At 39.8% G+C, this 27,896-nt stretch overlaps 2 protein-coding genes across 17 annotated transcripts in view; both read right to left on the reverse strand.

The window, feature by feature from the left end:
• Nucleotides 1-5,441: 5,441 nt before the first annotated feature.
• On the reverse strand, nt 5,442-11,295 carry LOC105354033 (serine/threonine-protein kinase pim-1). 4 transcript variants are annotated; one of them, XM_020702616.3, is made up of 11 exons: nt 11,137-11,295; nt 10,836-11,024; nt 9,706-9,963; nt 9,185-9,262; nt 8,978-9,072; nt 8,737-8,784; nt 8,420-8,641; nt 7,547-7,727; nt 7,299-7,469; nt 6,464-7,225; nt 5,442-6,345 (listed from the first exon to the last, which is right to left on the reverse strand). In XM_020702616.3, the coding sequence occupies exons 1-10, from the start codon at nt 11,156-11,158 to the stop codon at nt 7,134-7,136; spliced, it is 1,356 nt and encodes a 451-aa protein (XP_020558275.3). In that variant the 5' UTR covers nt 11,159-11,295; the 3' UTR covers nt 5,442-6,345; nt 6,464-7,133. The 4 variants fall into 4 exon arrangements, with proteins under 4 accessions (XP_020558275.3, XP_020558279.3, XP_078799806.1 ...); XM_020702620.3 differs by having other exon boundaries at nt 10,836-11,021; nt 11,137-11,285; XM_078943680.1 differs by lacking the exon at nt 9,706-9,963.
• Nucleotides 11,296-19,103: 7,808 nt separating this feature from the next.
• The window catches only part of adgrl3.1 (adhesion G protein-coupled receptor L3.1), a 179,735-nt gene continuing 170,942 nt past the window's right edge, over nt 19,104-27,896 (reverse strand). For 5 of the 13 annotated variants that reach the window (XM_078943683.1, XM_023956164.2, XM_023956137.2 and 2 more), the window contains 4 exons: nt 25,893-26,063; nt 24,778-24,795; nt 24,154-24,456; nt 19,104-22,984 (listed from right to left, as the gene is read on the reverse strand). In XM_078943683.1, coding sequence (XP_078799809.1) covers nt 22,341-22,984; nt 24,154-24,456; nt 24,778-24,795; nt 25,893-26,063 — 1,136 coding nt within the window. In that variant the 3' untranslated portion in view covers nt 19,104-22,340. The remainder of the gene's footprint in view (nt 22,985-24,153; nt 24,457-24,777; nt 24,796-25,892; nt 26,064-27,896) is intronic. The other 8 variants (XM_078943686.1, XM_023956177.2, XM_023956181.2 and 5 more) reach the window with 4 other exon arrangements.

The raw sequence follows: 27,896 nt of genomic DNA on the forward strand, positions 1-27,896 counted from the left end.
TTGGATGTTATGTTTTGTGCTCCGTTCCGTCACATTTTCTGGCTGGTTTCAGCTCATTTATCACTGCTGCTGGATTCCTGATTGATTCTCAGAATGAATTTAATTGTCTCAGCTCCAGCTTCCAGATTTTCATGTCAGTTATGCTGTCTTGTTTCTACGATGGATTACCACGGCCAACGTAAAAGAAAAAGAAAAAATCATCACATGAGAATAAAGTCGTAATTTTACAAGAAAAAATCGATACTTTTTCAAAAACAAAGCTAGTGGTGTAAGCCTCTCTCCACAGTACGATTAAACCCATCAATGCAGCCATAGATGGTGATGCCAAGAGGTTTTAGTTTATCATAGGATTCTGTGTGCCATAATACATTTGGACCTCTGCATTTGTAATCAAGGCGGTGTAAATGGCGTGTCGCTGGAAATCCACTCCTGATGGATCAAGAATCTTCTTCTCAATTCTTTTCGTTGCCCTTATACTGAAAATAAAATATGATGTCGATTCACAAAAAGAAAATTCAGTATTTTCTTATTTGTTAACTTAAGGCAGAGGTAACAATGTCCTCTACGTCTCTCATAACTTGATTTTCTTCCTTAGTAAACAGTCTTATGTCTCAACTTTAATCTTCTAAATTCTCAGTTTATAAATAGTGAAATCATAACTTTATTCTCATAAAATATTGACTTTTTTACTCATACATCTACAAGTTTATTATGGGAAATGTTGACTGTTTTCTCATAATGTTATGACTTTATTTTGTAAAATTACAACATTTTTCCTATAATTTTACGACTTCAGACATTTTTTGACTTATGTTTAATTTTACTTATATTTTATTTATTCATTTTATTTTTACAGTGGCCCTAAAAGACTGACATATGTTTCACAATCATTTACTGCAAAGACGATAGTCGGTTGCATTTTACAACACTAAATTATTTTGCTGCACTTTAGTTTACAACTTCTAAATTGCAAATATTCCAATATTATTGTTATCATGGTTTGTGACCTTTGCTGTTGACCTCTTGGTCAGGTCACCCTTGCAAAAGAGATCTTGATCTCAATGGTTTTTTTTACCTGGTTAAATAAATATTTATGGTTTTCTTTTTGTATGTCTTTTTTTTTCAATCTGCCTGATTTAATGTATTGATGTTTTTGTTTTAACCTGTCTGCATCTGCTTATAATTTCTTTGACAATGATAAAAGAAAACTTTTTTTTTTTTTGTCATAAGTGTTTCTTTCATTTATTTTATCATTTACTCATTGAATGTTATTTACCAATCATTCACTGTTCTGGCTTAACACGTCGCCGTTTAAAATAACATGGCGGTCTGCAGTAATCACATGACTCATCACAATTGAAACTCTTCCTCTCTGATCACATCATTATACGATGCATTTACTTCTTTGAAAAACTCCATTACTTCAGAATTAAAAATAGTTCTCTCCTTAGTTTAATGCTCAGAGCTAAGTGACGGCTATTAGCAGCTCGGAAAGCATTTCTGGCTGTGAGGTGTTTGTGCATTTTCTAAAAACAAGGATGCAGCTGCAGGCTGGAAAAATCTCTTTTTTTCCTTTTCTTTTTATTATCAACCAAAATTTTAGGTGCCCCATCAAAACCAGACATCATCTTTGAAATCCTTTATTGGGTTCTGGAGAGTGATGATAAACGGCGTATGAACGCCGGAGTGACCGGAGCCTCGTTTAAAATCAACAAAACTGATTACAAAAAATAATTTAAAAAAAAAATCACGACAAATTCCTTAAAAAGCAAAATAACCTGTAAACAATAAAATAACACTTTATGTTTGTTTTTGGTACAAAATTAGACTTGTTAACCTAAAGGCTGGTTCAAAACTGCTGCCATTTGCAACCACCCCCCAGTGGCCATTTAAGGAACTGTAACATTAATAATTTTCCTGGTTAGCTTTAAATCTGGTAAAGGAAATGTGAGGCACGAGAAGATAAACAAAACTGCAAGTGAGCACAATTTTTGATTAATACCAGTGTAAGTATTATCCGTGGAAAGAGAAAAACAAACAAACAATCATGTTGTTCAGGTTTACTGCATCGCTGTTTTGCGTAGCTGATAGTCTTCTGCAGGCTACACCACACAAAGACCTTCCAGCAGGCACTGAGGGAGACTTTCAGTTGAGTGTGAAAAAGCCCAGACGAGATCCAGCACCTCGAAGTTTGAGGCTAAGGTCATCAGTGGGAAGAGAGTGGAGTGCCATCTTTGTGTTCTCAATGAGTCACTGCTTCGAGAGGAAGAGTTGAAATATCTGGAGGCCTCGTTCAGAGTAATGGTGTTTCATGAAGAAGAGAGCCGAGCAAAAAGTCTTAAGCTGTGAATTCACCTGTGGCCCTAAAGTGTAGGTAACTGAACCCGACAGAAGAAGAGACTATGAAGGCAAGCAACAGATTCTACTGAAGGCTGAGGAGTTTGACACAAAGGAGGAAGAGTTCTTTCCATTTGAGATAGGATTGGAAAAGATTTGATGGAAATAGATGGGGAGATTTTAAGGAAAAAATTTTAAGAGAAAAACATGTTATCTTTACCCGATAACACTTTATATTAAAATTCCTTAACAAGCTTTGTTAACGCATTAACAAGCATTATAAATTAATTTATAGGGTGTTAGTGACACATTTATTAGTACAATAAGTCTAATAAGGTTTATTAAATTAAAACATTTACAAGCATTATTATTAAGATGTTTATAAGATGCTAATGATACTGAAACATTTGTTAGGCATCTATAATGCCAATAAATGCATCATTAGCATCTTAAAAACATCCTTATAGTAATGCTTGTAAATATTTTAACAATGTAATTTAATAAACCTTATCAGACTTATTGTACTAATAAATGTCTTACTAACACCCTAAAAATTCTATTATAATGCTTGTTAATGCGTTAACAAAGCTTGTTAAGGAATCTTAATGTAAAGTGTTACCCCCTATTTTTCTTTTCTAATTTCAAGTGTTTTATCATCTTGTGTTTCAGTTTTCCTTGTGTTTGTTAAAATGTTCCCATCCATGAGGTCCATCCTCTGGATTCGGTTCCACGTCTCCTCCGGTTCCACGTCCTCTGCATTCGGTTCCACGTCTCCTCCGGTTCCACGTCCTCTGCGTTCGGTTCCACGTCTCCTCCGGTTCCACGTCCTCTGCGTTCGGTTCCACGTCTCTTCCGGTTCCACGTCCTCTGCGTTCGGTTCCACGTCTCCTCCGGTTCCACGTCCTCTGCGTTCGGTTCCACGTCTCCTCCGGTTCCACGTCCTCTGCATTTGGTTCCACGTCTCCTCCGGTTCCACGTCCTCTGGATTCGGTTCCACGTCTCCTCCGGTTCCACGTCCTCTGCATTCGGTTCCACGTCTCCTCCGGTTCCACGTCCTCTGCGTTCGGTTCCACGTCTCCTCCGGTTCCACGTCCTCTGCGTTCGGTTCCACGTCTCCTCCGGTTCCACGTCCTCTGGATTCGGTTCCACGTCTCCTCCGGTTCCACGTCCTCTGCATTCGGTTCCACGTCTCCTCCGGTTCCACGTCCTCTGCGTTCGGTTCCACGTCTCCTCCGGTTCCACGTCCTCTGCGTTCGGTTCCACGTCTCCTCCGGTTCCACGTCCTCTGCGTTCGGTTCCACGTCTCCTCCGGTTCCACGTCCTCTGCATTTGGTTCCACGTCTCCTCCGGTTCCACGTCCTCTACATTCGGTTCCACGTCTCCTCCGGTTCCACATCCTCTGGATTCGGTTCCACGTCTCCTCCGGTTCCACGTCCTCTGCGTTCGGTTCCACGTCTCCTCCGGTTCCACGTCCTCTGCGTTCGGTTCCACGTCTCCTCCGGTTCCACGTCCTCTGCATTTGGTTCCACGTCTCCTCCGGTTCCACGTCCTCTGCATTCGGTTCCACGTCTCCTCCGGTTCCACGTCCTCTGCATTCGGTTCCACGTCTCCTCCGGTTCCACATCCTCTGGATTCGGTTCCTCGTCTCCTCCGGTTCCACATCCTCTGCATTCGGTTCCACGTCTCCTCCGGTTCCACGTCCTCTGCATTCGGTTCCACGTCTCCTCCGGTTCCACGTCCTCTGCATTCGGTTCCACGTCTCCTCCGGTTCCACATCCTCTGGATTCGGTTCCACGTCTCCTCCGGTTCCACATCCTCTGCATTCGGTTCCACGTCTCCTCCGGTTCCACGTCCTCTGCATTCGGTTCCACGTCTCCTCCGGTTCCACGTCCTCTGCATTCGGTTCCACGTCTCCTCCGGTTCCACGTCCTCTGCATTCGGTTCCACGTCACCTCCGGTTCCACGTCCTCTGCATTTGGTTCCACGTCTCCTCCGTTCTTGGCACACTTACACTTACTTTTTCTTTTAGGAAAGGCACTTTTATTTCAAGTGAAACATTTAGTTAGGAGTTCATTCCCCTCCTTTTTTATTTAAGTTGCTAACTTTGCCCTAATTCCCCGAGTTTGAAGCAGGAGGATCTTTGTGGTTGAAGACTTTTAACCTACTTCATGTTGGACTTCAGTTCAAAGGAAGGTTGGGACCAAATCAGGAGAAATGTTTTCAAATGTTTCAAAACATGATTACATCATTTATACAGTGAGCAGTTCAGCCTGCTCTTCATCTAGAAAGTTTTTGTCCACTATTGACCAAAAAAGAAAAAAAATTGGAGTCCAGTTCCAACCATAGTCACTGGGACCTCTTTTTGATGAAAAACTAGTTTTTCTGCATAACCTTATCTCGTCAAACCTACATTTCAGTTGTCTGTGGTGAAAAACCTAATATTTGTCATTATTTTCGAAAACCTTACCAAATGCTAAAACGTGCAGGAACATTCTTTCAACATATTAACTATCTTGCATTGCTGCAATGTTCTCTACAAGTTTGAAGTTCAGTTTTTGTTGCACTAGTTACTGCTAAAGAAATCATTTAAAAGGTTAATAGAAGAGTTGATGCAATTGTTTTTTACAAAATATTGGAGAATGTTCAAAAACGGACGATTACTGTGGTACTTCCTAATTTGATTTTGTTTTTCCAAATCTCAAATTCACAGGATAAAGGTATTTTGTTGTTTTCATTAGCAGGTGGGTGGATGTATAGACAGAGTTATCAACCTCTAAGCTTGTTTCTTTCAATCAGTATGTGGTCATGCCACTTTTCTTCAACGTTTACAATCCTTTAAAGAATTTATTTTCATTTAAAAATATAAATACTTATATCTATAATTTTTTTTAAACACAAAGTGTAATATATATTCTTACTGCCGTTTGTCACTACCAATAATCTCATTCTTTTTAAACACAATTGCTGGTAATTTAGGAAATGGTTAAAGAAGCTTTAAAATACTGTTAAGAGAAAAAAAACACAATTTTTTCATTTATTGTTGGAAGATTATTAGACCTTGTTTTTAAGTTTCTGTGTTTGACCAACAAAAAAAAAAACAATGAAAAAAAACATGACAAGTCTTCCAATTTTGCCTTTTTTATTTCACCAATTGTAATGCCGAATTAGAAAAACCAGTTAGGGGACGTGCAAATGCTTTTTAATTGACTGTTTTTGTTTTAGAAGACCTAGTACGCTTTAGTGCAGGCTCTTCATTTTATTTTTGCTATGTCAGAGTGGCAAAAGTTCATGTAGAAAGCCGTTTGAGGTTTGGATGGTCTTATTTTTACCGATTCTTTTCAAGAATTTTAAATCCCAATTTATCAAGAAAAGCTAAGTTTCGGTATGCAACAAATAAACGTGGAGACACGTCTTTAAGAAGTGGGAGAAGGCCAAAGGGCCCGGAGAAAACCCACACGCGTGTAACAGGACCACATCTGTCTTTTTAACTACAGACTAAAAGACAGATACGTTTAGCGCATTCTTTAGCGATATGAATGCTCATTTGATCTCAGTTATGTCCAATCTTCTTTTATTATTTGAGATCTGTTATGGAAATTACAAAGACTTTATAAATGTTGATGTTTTCGTGATTAGCTGATTTCCCTCTACCACCCTCATCTAACACTGTGGATTCTATTTGCTTGTTTTCGGAAAATAGTCAGATTCCCTAAACACAATGCAACCTTGTTAGACTTAAGTACGCTTCTAATTAAAATGATTTTTGAGCTTCTAATTTGACGTTTTTACAGAGGAATTAAAAAGCTTTGGCTGGTTTTTGCACGTCCCCTCCTAGTTTTTAGGTTTTTCTTTCTGCCAATTAAATCCATCCGGTTTGGGTGGTGCACGCTCCTCTCCTGCCCAAGCTCTCTCTGAAGACGACGCCAGGGGGGGTTAAAGGAGCTGCAGAAAAAGTGTGTAACAACCCCCCCACTAGCACCACCAGCACCACCATCACGCCAAGGAGTCCTGTTGAAAAGAGAAGAACAGCATGTCAGGAAATGACACTGCTGGAACATCTAAAGCTTGATTTTGGAGACATTTACTTTTTTACATACTGTAGTGATTGTCTAGGATAACAACTCACCAATATTTGAGACTCAGAAGGTCCTGCCAACTCTCTCTGGAGGACATCCGCACACGGCATCCACGAAGGTCACAGCAACACAGACGAGTCCCGGTCACTGGAACGAGGAAAACAAGGCAGGTCTTTCCGGGAGAGTCAACATTAGCACAATCAGTGGAGACAGAGAACCCAGAAGAACACCATTTAACCTTTGTCCAGTTTTTCTGTAACTACTTGTATCTCCACCCCATCTGGATTTTCAATTATACTATACTACGTTTCTTTTAACAACATTCTGTTTTTTAACGCTGCCTAGTGCCGTGTTTCCAAACATCAAAGCAAAGGAAGACTGAAAAAAAAAGGAGTGTATCGTTTAAGTTTGGGGTACTTTAACAAAAGGACCTAGTAATCATGGGAAATGCCACTTTTTAAACCAATTCCAATTTGAAATCTGGCATAGTTTCCTACGTAGTACTAAGAGTAAAAACTTTCATTTTATAATATTGCCATCATTTGCCCCTAATGCAGCTAAACTTTAGTATTTATCATTTTCCCTTACACTCTACATTTATATTCTAAGGTCAATTTAGGTTTGTGATTTTTGCTAAAATTTCTAAACTTTTTAAAATTTCAGACTTTTGAGTTCTCTGTCCCTGTGTGTGTGTGTTTGTGTGAGTGTCTGTGTGTGTGTTTATCTGAGCCATGGATGGTGGAGGAGATCTTGGAGGTTGGGGCGCTGTTCTACGGAAGTATTTAAACATGCTTGGAAAAAGTCTTGGCACTCTGGAGAAAGTAAAGTAAAGTAAAGATGAAGGTCAGAGCCCAAGCATCCATGCAGAGACAGATTATTTCTTACCTTCTGACAGTTCATCGTCAATCATCTGATCCCCTTCGAGAAAATGTAGTGTAGAGAAATCGTTGCAGTAATGGAGGGTCTCATACAAAACTACTCCAAGCTGCCACACTGTGGTTGATCCAGGGCTACAAAAGCCTCTAAATGCTTCTGGGGGAGCATTTATGGGAGTTCCTGGAAAAAATAAAATAAACATGAGTCATATTCATGCTTATTTTCCACGTTTTTATTTGTAGATGCAGATCTTCTACCTGAAAATCCTCGAAGGATGGAATCCTTTTCTGCCATGCAGCTCACTCCAAAGTCTATAAGACGAGCTTGTGGTGTATTTGTGTGGGTTTGAATGAGGATGTTGTCAGTTTTGATGTCTTGATGGAAGATATTTCTGTCCTCGAGGTCTATGGCTGTGCGAATTAGCTGTGTCATTATGATCTGAAAGAGATAAAAAAGAAGTAATAAGCTGAGGCAGCAAAGCCCAAGCCTCCTTCTAAAACAGCATCCACGCCGGCCTCGTCAAGATGCGTTCAGGTTCACTTCCAATGAAAAGTCTATGTGAATGTGGGTTTCGGGCCGTCACCTTTAAAACTCTCAATATGCACTTTTTTACGCCGTTTTCAAGCTCCACGTACAAAACACACGGCCATTGAACATGTGTAGCAAGTCAAACCAGGTTGAATTTTGACCAATCGGGAACTCAGATTTAGTTGTAAAGTATGGATGACATCCCCTCCAATTCACAAAAGTTTATATTTTGTGCCTAAATCGAGAGATTTGCACTGCTTCAACATTTTGCACCAAGCCTCTTCCAACTGTAGGTGGCAGACATGGGCTGGGAAACAGTGGATAAAGGCGAAGAAGCCCGCCCCTGCTTGTCCAGTGTGAACACAAAGGGCTAAATGTGTGTTCAAGAAGCCACGTTTAGCACGTTCTTGTACCACGCATCATATATGTAGCTTTAGAAGTACTCTGATCTAATGTTCTGAACCTGCTGAAAGCTACTTTTGCTTCTGCATTGAACGCTTAACTACTTTATGAAACAAGGTTGCATTGAATAAACGCTTCAGCTTCAGGAAGTTTCTGCAGAAACAGACAGAACATCTCAAACCAACACAGACTGCCACTACCTTGGCTTCTTCTTCTTGCAGTGTGCCTCCTTCGCTGTCAGTGTAATGACGTAGGTCCTCACAAGGGATCGGTCTCTCCATGACCAGGAGGATTTCTCCACCGATCTCATACCAGTCCAACAGGGCTACTGGCGCTGCTTTTCCATCTGAATGAATGGACTCATCTTGTAACTTTAACATTATGGCCACTTCAGAAGGAACCATTTTTCCATTGCCATCATCCTGAAGAATCAAAACAAAGAGAGCAATGAGGAAGAGAAGCACAGAAACCCATTTAGACCAGAGATACTCCGAAGAATTTGGCTCAAGCAACTTACCATTTTTTTATTTGTGATTTTACGTTTGAAAATGTGCTTGACGGCTACCTGCAAGACACAAACAAGAGCATCTCTGAGTGTGAGATGACCGACAGGAGGATTTCCCCTCCATCAAAATCTATTTTAATTGAGACCATTTGGACCACAAACATCAACAGTCTGATCATAAATGAATATACCCAAGTACTTTTCTCATGCTTTTATAAAAAATCTCTAGCTCATTTACTCTAGAAACACTTACTGGTAGGTTGTCAGATTTGCGAAAGCCACTGAATATGGATCCATAACCTCCTGAAGCAAAGTAATATTCTTCCACATATTTGGCTTCAAATTTATCTGAACACAAAAAAACAGAAATGCAATGTTAGTTCATTTATTATTGAAAATTATATTATTAAACATAAAGTAACAGTATAATCAAACGGAAAATTGTATTAAATCATCAGACCTTTATCGGTTATCAAGTCGTCCCTCTCAGTTAGCTCTGAGGAAGTTGCAATCTGTTTGGCGTCACAGGAACTGGAATCTGAAAATGACAAGAAAAGGGTTTTCTTATTGCACAGCTTTTCTTTTTGTACACCTCTACTACCCCTTTGTGCTAAAACTTAGAGGCAAAACTGTATTTAATTGTTTTTCTAAATATGTTTTTTTTTTTAAAATGGGCTGAGCAGTTTAAGAAGCAACCTTAGGAAAGTTGAACCACAGACGGTTGCTTTGATTGTAACAACTAAAACATTTTAAGGTTCAGCACAGTTTAAATTAGAGTGAGTGCTCAGGAAATGTAAAATATGCTGATGAAAAATAGAGACATTCATTTGGTTGCAGTGTTAAAGCAGACTTTAAAACAAAGACAACTCATTTTTACTTTTTGAGATAGTCCAAGCGGAGTATGTCCTTAATTTGTTATGACAGTTTTATTTTTTTTCTTGTCCCTAGAGAAAACCATGAGGTCTGTGTCAGCTTATTTACCTTTTGGAGGAGTTTTCATCTTCTTCGACTCTATTGTTTCTTCTTCCTCTTTGTCTTCCTGTCTTTTTCGCTTTAGTGTTTTCACTGGGGTGTTGGTAGATGGTTGGGAAGGCTCAGATTCAGAAGACTCAATTGGTTCCTGGTTTATGTGTTTATTCTTCTGTTTCTTCTTTCTGGAGACAGGCTGCCTCTCAACATTTTTGTTTTGTCCATCATCTGGAGATGCCTTATCTTGTTGTCCCATGCTAGTGCTAGACTCTGAAAATGACAAAAAAAACAACAACAACAACAAAAACAGCTTAATTACTATAGAATATTTCTTTTATATCTTCACCGTTTACTGCTCGAGCTCACAAAGTATGTCAATGTGTTGGGGGGTTGAGATGTTATCACAAAAACCAAACTTTAGCATTTTTACGAAGCAAACGTGTGACTAAAAGTTTTGCTGGGACTCTCATTTACCAGAATATTTTGGATTGTCCATGGCAGAATCTTTGTCCGTGATCGTTTGCTGTTTATTACACAAAAACTTGAGTAAATCGGAAAAACTTTCCTTAGTCTCAAAATACGTGCTTCACTTTAGAGCTCGAAGAATGTTATGGCTTAACCGTGTTGCTAAGCAACTTATAAAATGGGATTCAATGATATCAGTGATGTCACAGTCTGTTGCTAAGTTACACAGCATGTGACTTTGGCTACTTTTTAGTGTTTATGTTTAAATTGACACATTCTGAAAAGCACTTCAGTGTAAAACCTTTTCGAAAATGTGATTTTATTACATATGTACTGTTGTGAAATGTACGTTAAAGGTTTGGTGCTATAGTCTTGGACAGTTGATTGCTGTAATGAGCTTTGAGGCACACAAACTTGCTCCTATGTCTGACAAAGCCTTAAGAAAAAACCAGCGACTCAACTTTTGAGATGGTCTGGGAGGAGTGTGACAATCTGGTAGTTTTTAATTTGTCATGCTAGTTTTATTTTTTTAATTTTCTGACCTTTCATTTATTTTTGTAGCACTGTACTGTCCAACTATTAGAGACATGTCCTTTTAAAAATAAATTAGAATTAGACCTGTTCTGTTCAGCCTACAGGTTATCGTGTTGTTTGGGGGTCTGTTTCAGCTCATTTACCTTTCAGTGAAGTTTTCAGCTTCTTTGGCTTCATTATTTCTCCTTCATCGTCGTCTTCCTGTCTTTTTTTCTTGAGTTTTCTCACTGGGGTGCTGGTAGATGGTTTTGTAGGCTCAGGTTCAGGAGTCTCAATTGGCCCAGGGAACGTCACTTTTTTCTTCTTTTTAGGACTGGTCTTCCTCTCAACTTCTTTGGAAAAGCAGGATGAGTTAAAATATTATCATAGCAACACAAAAACTAAACTTTAGCATTTTTACGAAGCAAACGCGTGACTAAATGTTTTGCTGGGACTCTCATTTACCAGTATATTTTGGATTATCCATGGCAGAATCTTTGTCCGTGATCGTCTGCTGTTTATTTCACAAAAATCTGAGTAAATCAGAAAACTTTTCCTTAGTCTCAAAATACGTGCTTCACCTAAGAGCTCGAAGAATGTTATGGCTTAACCGTGTTGCTAAGCAACTTATAAATGGGGCTCTCTGATATCCTTGATGTCACAGTCTGTTGCTAAGTTACACAGCATGTGACTTTAGCATTAGTTTACTTTTTGGTGTTTACATATCAATCGGTACAATCTGAAAAATACTAAAACATTTGAGAAAAATGTGATTTTACAACATAAGTACTGTATTTTTCAGACCCAGAGGTCCAACAAATTATATCGTGCATAAAGCATAAAAGCTGTCATGAACTTGATTTGACTACACTACCCATAATGCCAAGAGGAACTAAGCGGCAGGGGATTGGTCAGAATGGTTGATAGGAAGCTTTTATTGTGAACTGAGTTTTAATTGTATATTTTCTTCATTAAAAATGAATCCATTGAATACTTCAGTTTATTTCCAGCTGCAACGTTTTAAATGTCCTAGAATGCTTGAATGGATCACCTACTCCACCAAACCCCTCATACGGGGGAAAAGCTTTTAACAGCCAATCAGAGGTTGTGGCTGTTTTGCTAGGCCCAGCAGCTCTCAGATCAGTTTCTGAGCACGTTTAAAAAAACGAGTCTTTTCACTTTAACCACGGAAAACAGCTCTTGCTGTTCTAGCAGAACAAGCTGTGGAAGACCAGAGAGGCCTCGCTATCGGGGTGTTAGCTTCAGCAATTAACATCTCAGCGGTCATTTTGAGAGATGTAGCGCGGCTGAAATCCACATGTTCAGCTTTGAATCCACAACATTGGTGAGAAATGTGTTCCTGTAGCTGTGATGCTGCACTGTAAACCCGAAGAAGTTACCACAATTATTTTAAGTTGATTAACTTTGTGCAAATCAAATATTGGCATTAAATATGACTTACGTTTTCCTGTTAAGACAACTTAATTGTCATCAGTTACTATGACTCACCAGGTTCAAGTTTTCACAGTTTGCATAACTTAAAAACAAAAATTAAGTACACAACAACAATTTTATCTTAACAGAACTTCATCTTTATTAGTTACCTTCTTGGACAGGGTTCATCACATTTTTTGAGTCAGTAAACTCAAAACCATGCGTTTCAAAACTTAAATATTTTCAGGGAAATGATTGCCTAAAAAGCAATGAGTAGCGGTAACTTAAATAAAGCACAATGTCATAAACATCTGCCCAACAATATTATTTGCTCATTCCCTTCTGTGCAATGTTGAAATGAAAGAAAATTACACTTAATAAAAACGTCAAGACAGTGAACTTTGAGCGACTGCCTGAGCAAATGCAGAGTAGTGCAATATTTTTTAGGCATATTTAGACAAAGGGAGATAACTATTGCTTTATACCAGTGTTTTTCAACCAGTGTGCCGCGGCACACTAGTGTGCCGTGGGAGATGGTCAAGTGTGCCGTGGAGAAATTGCCCTCATTAATCATTCACTGATCTAAAAATATTTCCCATCTCCAGGATATCAGCTCTTTGTTCATCCAAACAGGCCCTGATAAAACAAGTGGACAATACAATGAAGCTCAGAGACGCGAGTCTTTCTGCAAGTTTTCGGCAGTTTTCACACTACATCTCCCATGATGCATTGGCTTAAACGGCCAGTGTCCCAGCGCACAATGAGTCGTCCTTGCGAAACGCCTTGAAACCACAACAAACAAACAGTTTCTAAATTTTCTAATTTAACTTTCATTTCATCTCTTAGAAAAACAGCCGCAACTTCCTGCTTTTCCGGCCACACTTATCACAAAAATGCACGTGAGATTGCGGGGGGGGGGGGGGGGGGGGGGGGCTGTCGATCAATACAGACCATGAATCTCTGTTTTTTTTTTTTTTTTTGGATGCTGGTGTGCCGCGGGATTTTTGTCAAGGTTAAAGTGTGCCGTGGCTCAAAAAAGGTTGAAAAACACTGCTTTATACCTCCTTATTTCAACTTAGTTTTACATATGTATCAAGTCATTTTTGAGGGTCTGCAACCTGGGTGGTTTTGATTTGATTTGAAATGGTTTATTTCAAGCAAATAAGTAGAAATAATACAGAAAAGCAATATAATCATCAGTCATACATTCATACAGTAACTAATCAAACTTAGGATAATTAGACATATTAATAAATATTGCTTGAAAGGGAGTGGAAGGAAGCGAACTTATATAATCCCACCGACTTATACTGTAACCATTTTATTACATGATTTATCAATATCCGGTTCCTAGCTTTTATCAGACAGAATTAAGAATCATAAGGTATCGATAAAGCACATGCCAAAGATGAATTACTTAAGTATTACGCCAAAAATAACTATTTCAGAAATCAACATGGCAAATGCAGATATATATGCAGATTATATTACTTATAAAAGTCATTCATATGAATAAAACATAATACTATATCAGTAAAGTAGACACAACACTGTTTCAGGAATTTTCATAGCAAAATTTCATCAAGTATCAAAAGTTAAAAACATGTGCAAAATTATGCTACATTAGGAAAGATTTTTGAATCAATTTATCAATTTTTGGAGAAAGTGAAGTAATATCATTAAAAGTCAATCAATTTAACAATTTTCAATAAGTGATTAATCATTTGTTTTCCTTTTTTTAATTATTTTTTGTATTTTTATTTTTTTTATGATAAAGTAATGCTGTAAGGGAAAAATAAAAAGGGTCCATAGTCTGTCGATTGTCCAAGGTTGGTATTTCTTCTTCTGCTGAATAACAGCTGTCCTTCTGGGTTCAAAACAGTTAATAGTTCTCTTCGATGTTATGTCTCAGACATTAGATTCAGGTCCATATCCTTCTTCAGCTGATAACAGCTGCGGTGAAAGTTGAGGTCAAGTTGTCTGCATGTCAGAGCTCTGCTGTTATTCAGGTGACGTCAGACGATGGAGAAAGTGATGAATCAAGGCGTCATATTTCTTGAAATGATTTGACTCTTTAATTTATTACTGCATGTTGTTTCAGACATCCGTGATCAAACACTTTTCAAAGTCCTTCATGGTGTTCACAACCAGAACCTTGGACCGGTCCGGTGGACCGAGCGGTTTGACATAAATCCTGCAGCCTTTAACCCAAGTGTTCTCAATCTGCTTATGCTTCCTGAGAAGCCGTGCATGTTTTGAGATTTCAGCATTCCTTCTGGTCAGATGGTCGTTCAGATAAGCAGCCGAACCTTTCAGGTGTTTCCTTTGGGTCATCAAAGCTAGCTTGTGTTTTTGATTCACAAACCTGATGAGGATCGCTGGTTTATCCGTCTCCTTTCCCCTGGGGAGCAGGTGGCAGGTCTCGATGGTGTTGAGATCCAGGGAAATCCCTTTAGATGTGAGAAATGAATGTATTTGCTGTTCCAGAGACTCTCCACCGCTCGCCGGTTCACTGCTAGCTACGCTAGCGCTAGCATTAGCAGTGCTTGCTCCTGCTGTCAGCTTCGCTCCAGTTTTGATTGGTACTCCAGTGAGAATGACATTATTCATCCTTACTTGCTGTTCCACATCGGGAGCCGGTTTAGCTCGTGCTGGTTTGCGGCGCCTTCCGTCCGTGAAACCAGGGTTCGACTCCGGGCTGCTCCCTGTTCCCTTCTCTACTTCTGTGCCGGTCCCAAGCCCGGTTGCTTTGAGAGGTTTGCGTCAGGAAGGGCATCCGGCGTAAAACATTGCCAAGTTTACCATGCGACTCGTTCGCTGTGGCAACCCCTGATGGGAAAAGCCGAAAGAGAAACAACTTGCTGTTCCACATCGTCCAGTCTTTTCTCCAGAATGTCGACCCGGTTTTCTCGTTGCTCGTTTTGAGCCCGAAATCTTCGGAAGTCTTCCATCATTTCCCAAAGTAGCGTTAGCTTAGCGGACACTTGTTCCTTAAAACTTTTCAGCGTTTCTTGAATAATGTCAAGAGTCTTTTTGAGGTCTTCGTATTCCTGCGTTTTCTTCGGGGGCATGGTCGGCTCTCTTTTTTTTGGAGAAAATCAACTTTTTAAGTAATTTGAAGATAGTTGTATTCGCAGAGAGGCACGCCACGCATCCTGCTGTGTAACCCGGAACCGGAAAAAAGGGTGGTAGTTAACCACCTTCTAGACCAAGTACAATCTTTTGAGTGAATTCAAACGCGTTGGTCAGTGCTTTGAGATATTTGAGGTGCATTGCATAGATGAGTCCAAACATCACCACAAAGGCATCACCGAATCTGGGGAAGCGGACCACTTCATCACAACAGAGATTTTTACCGGCTCGTAGTACACTGGACTTGTGTGATGGTAAGAAGCTCCACTGTGACACCGTCAAGCTCTGGCTCATCAGACTCATCCTGAATTCATTTAAAAAAAAGAAAAAAGAAAAAGAGAGATGCCAATCATAATCCAATCAACAGAAAATATAGTGTTTCTTTATTTAAGAGAATCCTGTTAAAAATCCAATACCTCTATAGTGATAAACAGAAACCACCTGATCTACACACAAATCAATCAACTTAACAGAGAATCTAAATGCAGTGAAATAGACATATTAAGCTGATGAACTAATACTGTTCAAGTTTGTCCTACTGAAGATCTTATCACAGGAAACAATATGCCAATTCAGTTCCTATGTAGCAACACCAAAGAAAACAGACCATTTATGAAAACTGTATAGATAGACTAAACAAAATGATGTTGGCATTTTGATGGACCATTTACATCCTCATGCAGATGAACAGGCAGGGCGTGAAGACCAGAAGTGCGCTTGGTGTGAATGTCCTGGATTTCCTGTTTACATAAAAACAAACAAAAAGGTACAGATGCAGAAGTCAATTTACTTAACAAAGCTTTTGTCAATTTGTTCACATCTTCAATACAATTAGACAAATGGCAAATATAAATTGGACAAAATGCAATATTAAGGGTAGAAAATCAAGCTAAATGTCAAAAGAAGAAGAAGAAAAAAACCCTAAAACAAAACAGTAAAACAGTCATCATTACTGGATAAACTTGAGATGCCAAATAAGTGGAGAGCTACTACATCGATCGAAGATGCTTAAGCGAACGTGATGGCGCAATGCCCACCCCTCAACACTAGGGGGAGTTTGCACCTCTACACATCCACAGTGTTACCAGAAATTGGGAAGTTTTGGTTCTAAATTTGTGGATAAAAATGGCTTTGGGGGAGTGTGCATAATTCAAGGGATTCTGTGATCGGTTCGGCGCTTTTCATTTTCTCATGAAAATATAGTAGTGGTCTAAGTTAGGCTGGGTGACTGTTGGAGTTCCACTAAGCTTCTATGAACTGGAGTTCCATGAACGCATCATGTGGGAGGAGCTACCAGCTAATGTTTTTAGCCTGATAGCCACATGGAGCGGTGCCTGTGCTTATCTCAGTGGATGCACAATGCACACGGAGAGTATTGAGAGATCAGGTTTATTTATTTTGAATAGTTCTACATGATAACAATGTTTCCATGTTTGAGTTCATGGGATCATCCCAGAGAGTCTCTGCTTCAGCTCCTGCAGTAAAACTACGTCTTGATGATGGCCGTCTCAGCGTTTTTTCCACTCTATCAGAGCGCACAGCGCAGGAGTGTGGGAGCGCAAGTTAACTGTGTGTTTTTCAGTTCGCCGGAAAAGTATTAAAAACAGGTCTTCTCCAAAATAACAGAGACTTGTTATTTTATTAACCCGCTGTGGAGGGTCAGAACGGGGTAAGTCCAAAACAGGGGCAATCTGATGAAACAGATTCCTCCCAGGAATTCAGCTGCCACTGGAACAGGGGTTGCTTGAGACTTTTGTCCTTCCCGCCCAGCCTGGTGATTGGAGGAGGGAAGGAGGGCGCAATCATCTCCTGCAGGAGGTGAAGTCAGGTGGCGTGGTGGAGGCGTCTGCAAAGGACACACACAAACACACACACACACACACCAAAAGGCTTGGGGCCATAACACATGCCGATGTATGATTTCACTATAGGGAAACTTTGTGTCATTTTGCTGTTGCTTCTTGAAAGAAAGGTTTTGAAACACGTCAATCTTGTTTAGTTTGTCTTTATTTTGTAAATGCATCTTCCTGGAAGTAATTCAGAGAATGTGAGGCTTTTTAGGCAGCTGATCTGATCTTGAAGGTGCAGCTAAAGTGAACCAGATTGAAATCCCACTCTAATTATCTTTTGAGCTATTTTCACTTTAGATGAGGTGCTGCAAAACAATTAATATGTTTATTAATAGTCTAACAGTTTATTAATACATTTGTTAAGCTTGTAAGCAGTGTAGTAATATGGACTTTGAAGAGAATGGTCTGACTTTAGATGTTATTGAATCTTATTAACACTTTCAGGTATTTGCAAGACATCTATAATGCTAATAAATATCTTACTAGAACCCCAAACAACAATAATACTTTTTTAATTTGTTAACAAAGGTTGTTAATAAATCTTATTAAGCTTATTAACACTGACACATTTGTTAAGCATCTATAATGCCAATAAATGTATCATTAGCATCTTAAAAACATCCTAACAGTAATGCTTGTAAATGTGTTAACTAAGTAATTTAATAAACCTTATTAGACTTATTGTACTAATAAATGTATTACTACCAGGGTCAGTGTTCAAGAGACCAGTTAATGCAAACACCCATTTATGTGCAAGCAATTCGGACACCATGCTCACTCCTTTTTTTTTTTGAAACGACAGATATAACGTCATCGTCAAAATCTAATTAAAATGAGCGTTTTGCGACGCTAATTTATGAGTCCACTGCCTTCTGATAAAAATATAATAACGTTGATATTTTATATTAAAAAAATACATTTAAATAAAATTTTTTGGTAAAAAATGTTCTGACGCAATGCATTGTGGTCTATATTCGCCGATCGAGTGAGCATCGACGCACACTGGTTTTGCGCAGAGACTTCTAGGAAATATCCAGGGCACTCGATTTTGGAAATGTAGATTTGGACAGCACAACAAAATGGCGAACGCACCTTATACACTATATAGGGGTTAGGGTGGGAATTCGGACATACAGTCAGATTTGGTAGTGATGTTTAGATGGGAACCCTTTTTCGTTTAATAATTATGGAGAAATTAATATTTAAAGTTTGTACTCGGCTGGAGTTAAAGTCTTTCATATATCAGAGTAGAGCTGTAGCTTTTACGTAGCTTTTTACTCCTTTACGTAGCAATAATTCGGATTCGGGAAAAGGATATCGGTGCAAAACAGTTGGAATTCCGTTAATTGCCTAAACGTTCAAAAAGTTGCTAATTCAAAGATCTACGAGTCTTGAAAGGGATAAATGTAGCAATATTTTCTTCTTTTCTTCTTTGTGGCTTTGCATGTCGGGGTCGTCTGTCTTTAACCACCAGTCCTACCCTTTCATTCACATTTTTATAAAAGGAACTTGCTTTTTCGAATCTAACCATACACGTGTGCTTTTGCGTGCAGCGATTTGCTGCCTCTATACCCTTGAGCCCTGCCCCTCACATTTACACATTTACATGCAGGTTTTAACTGCATTTGCAAATTCCCAACATAAGCAGCAGAAAATGAATGGATGGTTTAATGGAAGGGCTCAGCTTTTATGTAACAGATTATCCCTCCATGACTGTCAGGCAGCAGATAAACAAGTGGCAGTAATGGAGGTTAGATCCCAGAGAAATCCTTCACATATTTATCTTTGATAAATACAAGAAAATCATTAATCATTTACTGACAAGTAAACTGGTGCACTCAGGAGCGGTTGCAGCTTCTAATGTCGTTTCAAAAGGGGGACGGAAAGGTGTGTGAGTGGAGGGGAGAACATGTCTGCGGTGTTTTGTGGCGGCCTGAAGTGCATCTTTGACGCAGACGCGCTGATTTGCAATTATCCAAAAAGTTAAAAGGACTCAAGAGGCAGAGAAACCAGAAAGCTATGTCAGTAATTTATTTGTTGGCAAACAACTTTCACTGTCACAACAAATATTAGTTATGAGATCTTTCGACTTGAAACCCATACAAAAAGAATAAATAATTATCAGTAATATTGTAATTATAATCATGATCATAATAATTTAAAGAAAGGAGGAAAAATAAAACAGTGTTATTTTTATATACTCCAGTCTAAAGCCTATTTTTCCAAGCTTGTTTGGCTGTTTTTTTTAAAACCAATAAACAGATAAATAAATAATTTCTCTCTCGGGACATGGAGGGGAGGGGAGCATGGGAAAGCTACAATTCATAAATCTATGACTCTCCATCTCTAGATTTGTAAACCTTGATTTTGCAATATTGAATGGAGTTGCTGTGTGCAAGTTGTGAGGATGCAGCATTTTCTAATTTGCATCGATTAGATTTTTAACCCTTGTGCTATCTTAGATGACCCCACCCTTACATTGACGTGTTATTCCTACCATGACAAAGGTGGATAAAGGTGAAAAGATTTCATGGAATCCATGGACACCAGTGAGGTTCACAAATCATTGAAGAAAAAAGGTTCAGAGCACTGTCTAGTGGGTCTAGATGACCCAAGTCCCAACGTTAAAGTGCCCAGGATAGCACAAGGGTTACAGCTGCGTTCACACTGAATACGATTTGCTCGTCAGAAATGTCCGGCTCGAATGTTCAGCCAATGTGCCGACCCGATCAGAGGTCCAAATTCAAATATCTGAACATTGCCGAAGAAGTTGAGTCAACCTTGTTGATGATCTGTCCCAACATGGAGAAGAACTCCTCCTGAATTTTATGATATCTTTCGTATTTGCATAGAGACAATAATAAAAGGTTCCTCTAATTTTAATTTTGTTTTTATTTTCATTAAACTGGGTCACAGAGACAGAAGTAGCGCCGGAAGCGGCCGTCATTTGTACATTTGTACACAGCTCCTGCAGTAGACGGTAAGGCTCACCGTACTGGGAGAGTCTCTGAATGATCTCATGAACCCAGACATGAAGACATGATTACCGATGTTTTTGTAGAGCTCTTTAGAATAAATGAACCCAAACTCTCAACGTCATCTGTGTCTTCTATGCATTGAAAACGAGATATACTGTTTACCGCTTCTGCGTAGCGATGAGGCCAAAATCTTTGAAGGTAGCATCAGGTCTATCAACACATTTTCGGAAGTGTTTCAAGCAGCAAATTAGACCCGCTTAGAAAGGAAGACATCTAATGCGAATTTGACGAGCGAATCGCATTCAGTGTAAATGCTGCATAAAGGCTGATTTCCACTGGTGGGTCTGCGGTGCGCATCTGTTGCGTTGACACAAAAAAAAATGGATCGTTCAATGATAAATCAGAATGTTTCCGCCTGTTTACATCTGCGACGCCGGCTTTACACAAGAGTTCTATTTCCTGTCCGTTGACCTATCAATGTCGCTGCAAAAATCCTGAGAAACAGGTCCAGGTTTCAAAATACAAACTTCCGTTGCACTTTCAAAATAAAATGTTATCAAATTCAATTTCATTGCAATAACGCACGTTAACACCACTGATAACATCGGTGTTCGTATTCGCCACAGATGGCTAAAGGTTAATTTTGGAAGTACAAAAACATGACATCATTAATGACAAAAAACAGATATTTTATAAGGACTCCGTGAGGAAAGAGAGGAGACGGAGCCTGATTGCTCAAGTTTTGGATGAGCGAAGAGAGCGGGATAAACTAGACATGGGGGTGGTGGGAGAAACCACCAGGGAGCCAGGGGGGAGAGGGGGACAGACCGGAGACCCAACGGAGACAATGTAAACTAACTGACGGTCATAAGACGGACTCCCCAGGCAACGGAGTTGCACCGCAGACGAACCATGTGTAAAATTGGGGTAAGACTGGCAGTTCTTTCACTCGCCGCCAGTCACTTTAACTTAATCTCTCTATCGTCACAACAAGGTCATGTCAATTTCTATATATTTGGCAACAAAGACAATATATATTAAACCATTTATTCATTTCTCAAGTCTTGCATCTGTATTTTGTATCATCCAGGGTCCTTTTTGCGGCGGTTTTATAAAAAAAATGTTCTCGTTCATCATTTGACCATTTCGTTTTCCCTTCATATATAAAATAAAAACGAAGCAAAGAAGAAAGAAAACACGGTGGTAAAGTATATAGGAAAAACTGATTTGCAAACGTGTCAGTGGTGTTGCTATTCAAGGACCAGGACGTCCTGTGTGAGGGTATATGCATATTAATGAAGGAGTGCCTAAACTTGATCGGAGAAAGAATGACGTGACAGATTGTTCTTTGTTCCATCTGTGGCCCGTAGACGACCAGAACATGTGACGGTTCAGAACAGTCCCACAGACGAAAAGATTTTCAACTTCAAAAATAAAAGACTTAGTCATATGCAACATTTTTGTATCTGTATTCTGTACAATACATAAAAACAATTTGTGAGCTTCTCGTAATCCTTTGATAAATGAAAAAACTTTTACAGAAGAAAGGAGAATCAACGGAATCCATTCTTGTTTTCTGTTTTTTTCTTTTTCTTTTTGAGTTCAGTCAAAAGTTTTATGGTCCTTCTTGAGTGAAATACACAGTATCCGTAGTCACTACAACTCGCAGGAATGTTACACCAGCCCAGACACGATTCCAGTTTAGCAGAAATGAAGGAAAAAAGTTTGGGAATTTGGCTTGTTGTTCATCGCTTATCCTTCACTTGGCAGGTAGGTGGTACCTCCCGCTCTGACCTTCAAAACGTTGACAACTTCGTCCAAATAGATGTCTTTTCAGAGCGAGACAGAGAGACGGACACACGGACACACGGTCTGACGGCCACGCCCTTGTGGAGACTAGGTGCTAGAATCTTCTTGAAGCTCATAGTTGGGTTCTTGTCGGGCTACGGTCAGTTGAAGAGTCCAAATCGAGTTCCTGGTAGATGCTTCCTGGTAGATGCTTACAAAAAGAAGTCTTCAAGACCCGCCTTGTTAGTCTGCAGCGTTTGTGACAATACATTCAGTCTCCTGTTTTTTTTTTTTGTTGTGTTTTTTGTTTTTTTTGATTCGACCAGTGATATCTCCTCCATGAACAACTGAAAATGTCCCACACAGTGTATCAATCCAAGGACGGGCCAGCTCTGTCTGCCAGTCAACAACACAGAATGTTTGAACTTTAAGTGTGACGTTGGACTTAGAGGGGCGGGGGGGAGGGGGGTAGAAGTCTGGGCCGGCTCTATAGACTGGTAACCAGATGAGAGGGGTCTACGGGCACCTCCTCGGGAGATGAGTCGGACTCCTCCTTGCTTCCGGACACCATGTACCCATCGCTGCCACCTCGGCCCATGTGGTAGTAGCTCTGCAGCTCGTGTAAGTGATTCCTGGAGCCCAGGTTTGGCATGCTCTTATAATAGACGTCGTCCAGCTCTGGAGCAGTGGCGCTCTTGCAGGGCTGGAGCTCCCCGGAGCTGTCTTCCTCTCCGTCCGTTAAACCATTTATTTGCCCATCTGGGAGGTCCGTCAGCACCGGCATGCTTGTGTAGAGCGAGTCTCTGTGGTTCGGGGAGTGTGTGTGCTCGTCGGTGTGTTCGTTGGTTAGCAGGGGGAAGAAGCTCTCGCTGGGCTCCTGGGGGATGCGCCGCTGTCGGGAGAAGCTGTGAGGAGGGGGCGGCGGCGGCGGGTGGCTGTCTGGCGGAGGGGGCCGTGGCGGCAGCAGAGGAGCGTTGGACTCCTCCCGGATGATCTCCAGACCGAGGTTTTCCTCGTGGGGGAACGCTGCGGGGTTGTCCAGCACCAGGTGACCGTTGTCCTCTTTGCCGCTGCCCACACAGCCGCTCACACCACTGCTGCTGCTGCTGCTGCTGCCCCCGGCCATACTCCCTACAGCAAAGAAAAGAATCAATGCTGTGCTTCCAATCTTTTATTTTGAAAAAAAGAGCTGATATCGTCAGTGTTAGCAGAAAAATCTGGACTTTTCTCCAAAGTTTGGACTATATTTAACACTCTTTGATATGAATGTGACCTTAAGGGACGTCAAGAAAATGGAAAGTACCATTGTTGTGCATGTGGTTAGTGTGTCGTAAATGATTTATAAGTTGCACGCACTTAGGACATGTGGGTGATGCTGTCCTACAGTATCCTTACGCCACACTCTAGTCGTTCATAAGTTGCATGATGGCCCCTTACTGACGGGGGGCAAATGCTGAACGCACAGGGTTGTGTTAGAGCGCATTTATCACTTGAACAGCACTAACAAGCAGGATTCAGAGGGATATAAAAATTTAAAAATCAGTATGACACGCTTGCATTTCACCCTTACAGATCCCTGTATTTTGGTTAAGTGTTCAGTACGACTTGTCGCCCGACTAAAACTAATAAAAATAGAATAAAACATGCGTGAACATTTTTAGTCTTCGGGCATACTGAAGACTAAAAAAAAGACTAAAAAAAATATCAAGTGGCAATGTGGCATACCACATTGATATTTTAGGCAGGACACCTGTATGACCCGTACAGGTTTGTCCTTTTTATCCGCCTGTAAGGGCCATTGTGAATCACGTAACCCCCTTTTTTCCTCAATTGTTGGGGGAAAAAAACAGCAAAAAACTAACAAGTTTATCTGTTTATTTGCAACTGTACTGCATTCATGATGTCTGCCAACGGATGCATCATCACTGCTGTCTGGACTTTGCAACTAACGTTTGGCCAAATATCTTCAGTATTTGGTTTTTAAGCCATAAATACAGAAGTCAAATCAAAAGAAAACACTCCAAATTTGCCGAACACTTTCCTGCTTGGAGTATCCACCAAACTCAAGGACAAGTTTGTAAAAAAAATGGAAAATAAACAAACCATGTGCTGAATGTGCACACAAACAAGTGTAGCACTTTATCTATTATTTTTGTTGTACGTTTTTTTCTAAAAATTAGAAATTACTTTAAAATTAGTTTTATTAGTTTTAAAATAAAATAAAAATGAGTTTAAAAAATGCACATTTAACACATCAACACTGTTGCTCTCAGTGGTAAAACCCCCTACAGCTGATGTACCTCCATTTGCCAGACTGCTGTTGACCAGCTTGTTCATCAGGTTGTGACTGCGCTCCGTGGTCGCTCGCTCGTGGTTGTTAAGGTACGGCGGGATGTAGTTGGAGGTCAGCTCCTTAAGGATCTTCTTCTCCAAGGTGGTCTCCTTGTGGTTGCTATGGGTGCCGTAACCGCCGCTCCGGTCCAGAATCTGAACGCAGTCGCTCAAGTACTCACTGCTTGCCATGTTGTAGTTGTTTGGGTGGTTACCATTCAGAGGAAGTGTATCCATCACACTGGAGTCTCTTGCGTTGTTCAGGATGCCCTCTGGAAATCAATCAAAAAATGTAGAATCTGACAAGATTTGAATCCATTTTAAATATCAGCAAGAACAGAGAATTGACTGCCCACTCGAATGGCAAATACAGACCACAATGCATTGCATTTTAAGGATTTAACTTTTTTTTTAAATTGCGAAAAAAAACTTTTTTTTATACAACTATCTAAGTTCTCATCATCAGAACAAAGTGGATTTATCAATAGTGATAAAAAAAATGTTCCTATTTACAAGGGTTTTTCTTTGGAAGATGGGTAAAAAAAAGGAAAAAGGAAAACAAAAAAGGGAGGGTGAAATCTGGAAGAACTTACTTGTGTCCCGATAGGATGCTACAGGGCAGCAAGAGGTAGGGGGGAGGAGAAAAAAGACAAAATATGAGTTTACACACGGAGAGGAAGACGTTTCAGCAATATTTTTGTCAGATTTAAAAAACTCAGAGCCTGAAGGCCGTGTCACACAGCCACTATGTACATTTTGCACATTTTCCACCCATGAAATTTCTGACTTGTGTGAATCATGTGTGATTTACGTAATTCTTAAGTGTTTCTTGATGATGTCCGTTGAGGGTTTTGGCCGAAAGGTCTTTTCATGAATTCGGTTTTTAGATGTTCAGAATATTGGGACGGTTAAGAATTACGGAGAGTATGTATTTCATGTAGTTTATGCACAAGTAACAGGTAACGTTTACGCAATTGTGCGTGATTTTTGCTACATGCTTACACAAACTTGTAGCTTTTTATGACTGTTCCACGTATGGCTTACAGACTTTTCACGTATATTCCCCCAATGTATAAATGTTATATCTACGGCGCATATATCTAGTTAATAATACGTGACTGAAATCTGAATCAATAATGAATTTAGTTTTTTTATGTTGATTTTTGTGTTTTTTGCGTGGAATATATGTCATTCTTCCGTGGTTCATTTGTGATGCATCTGTGAAAATTTCATGCAAAGATCACAACTTTTCTTGCTTTTTTCCACATATCACCAATTTTCATCTGTGCAATATGCGCAAAATGTGGCTGTGTGACATGGCCTTTAATCAGAGCCTCTCACTGGTTTATTATAGTTCATCCTTTTTAAAAATATTGTGTTAATACGATGTTTCAATAAAAAGCAGAACTCAAATATGTGCGTAAATATAACAAGCTCCCGGTGATGCATGCACAGACAGCATCCATTAAAACAAAGTAAAAACTACAAACGATAAAAGAAAAAAAACTATAATTAAAAAGGTCCCAAATAGCTTCTATAAATAAATCTAAAATGAGTTGCACAAATATAATAGCGTATTTGGGACATGCATATTACGCTGTGAGTCATTATCTCACTTGGGAACAATAACGAAGACACATTTAAGTATTAAACATTTCAAAATGAAAACGCCATGCAGTACACGGTTAAGAAATAACTCCCAACTAACTTTTGAAATGTTGTACGTTCATAATAGGAACATCAGGCACACCTTGGGTGTTGTACATGCCCACGGCCGGGTTGTTATAGACTGCAGAGTCCCCCAGGAGGGTGTTATAGGGATTGTTAGTACCATGGGGACGAAGGAGAGCATTAGTTATAAGATGATTAGCCATGGCTCCTGGTGCAGGCAGATAGAGAAAGAAAGAAAGAAAGAGAAAGAGAGAGATAGAGAGAGAGAGAGAGAGAGAGAAGGAGCAACAGCCAGGGCAAGAGAGGGGGAGAAAGGAAAAGCAACAGCCAAGTCAGGAGAGGGGAAAGAAAGGAAGAAAGAAGCACTCGAGAAGAAGTGGAGACAGAAGGAAAGAGCGTTGCAGAGTGGAAGTCAGCAAAAAGGAGGTGGGGGGGGGGGGGGGGTAAGAAGAAGGGAAAATGAGTGAGTGTGTGGAAGAAAAGGGGAGAGAAGGGGACAAGTGAATCAAACGAGCAAACACAGTTTAGGGAAAAAGCAGAAAAAAACCCAAATAAAAGCTTGTCAAGTCATTGTTGCAGCCACTGCGTTGCAGCCTGAGGGGGGGGGGGCACAGAGAGACGAGGAGAGACGAGGAGAGCGTGGCATGGCTCAGAGCAGGCTGTGCTGCAGTTTAAAGCGCTCGAGCAGAAAGGCATGACTACAAGATAGTTAATGGACGAAAGGTTGCCATAAAGCTGTGTTCTCAGTGCATTTTCTCCCCCAGCTGGGAGATAGATCATGTACACATTAAGACACTTCAAGAGAGAGAAAAACACACACACACTGACTCACACAGGAGACAAATGAACACATCGGTGCATATCTATTTATCCTCAAACCATACTCCCCCGTTGCACGCAACCTCAACCCCGCGATGTGGGGGTATCCTGGGCCAAATGTGTGTTTCTTTAAAGTACAGTGAACAATTTTAGCACAGGAGGGGCTCCAGTTCCGGAGCAGATTGACATTCACGCATGTATTCTTTGTCTCATAAATAGCGCCACAGACTGTCATAGGTGGGCCGGTTAGGGTTGATTTCGGGACAAATCGTTACCGTATTGCAAAACAAATATATATATATATATATATATATATATATATATATATATATATATATATATATATATATATATATATATATTTGTAACTTCCACGTTGGACCCAGTCAGTAAGCAGATCGGTCTAAGTCGATCTGAGTCAACATTTCTATGGCAACCACTCCAGCCAATCAGGAGTGAGATTGTTGGAAATCCAGACCCCCACCACTTGAAGACGGGCTACACAAAATCTATCAATCAAAGTTTCAAACGTTTGACCACATACTTTCATTGAGGCATCTGATTGGTCAGTTTCTAACTCGAATAACTTGAACGACAGAAAAAAATAAAGTTATTAAAAGGTAACAGAGCAAGAATGTTGTTCAGACAAAAAAGGAATACTAGCTATTTATTTCTCTATCGAAGTCTATGGAATTTTGGCTTTTAGGGGCCAGGGGTACTTCCTGTTTGGAGCACAAAGGGGGAGGAGTCACTCAGTCCAGTTCTCATTTACAGTCAATGATTGAGACTAGATCTTTGTTTTTATTCTATACTGGACTTATTTTTCCACTTTGAACAATAGAGAAAACTGTAAAAATATTCACATCTGTCTGAAATAAAAACTGTATGAAGTGTATAGTGAAGATATTAACAGCCTTAAGACATCAATAATTATTAAAATTAAAAGCCAACCACTTCACGTATTACATCTATCGCAGGTTATTTTTAGAACGCAGCTCCTGCGATGAATGAGGGAGCGGATATTTGGTGCAAATATTTACTTTGAGGAAGCAAATCTATCATTTGGACTCAAAATAAGTTCTTGTTGAATAGGTAAAATGAATAAGAATAGAGACAAAAGAAGGTTATTAAAACTTGATAGTAATGAATAATTTATTGACAACCCTCTGCCATGACGACAGGAGACCACTAAGCTGGTTTTTATTTTGTGTTTTTTTAAGTT

Source organism: Oryzias latipes, assembly GCF_053564925.1.
Source record: "Oryzias latipes strain Hd-rR chromosome 1 unlocalized genomic scaffold, Olatipes_Hd-rR_3.1 chr1_Y".
Classification (NCBI taxonomy): Eukaryota; Metazoa; Chordata; class Actinopteri; order Beloniformes; family Adrianichthyidae; genus Oryzias; species Oryzias latipes.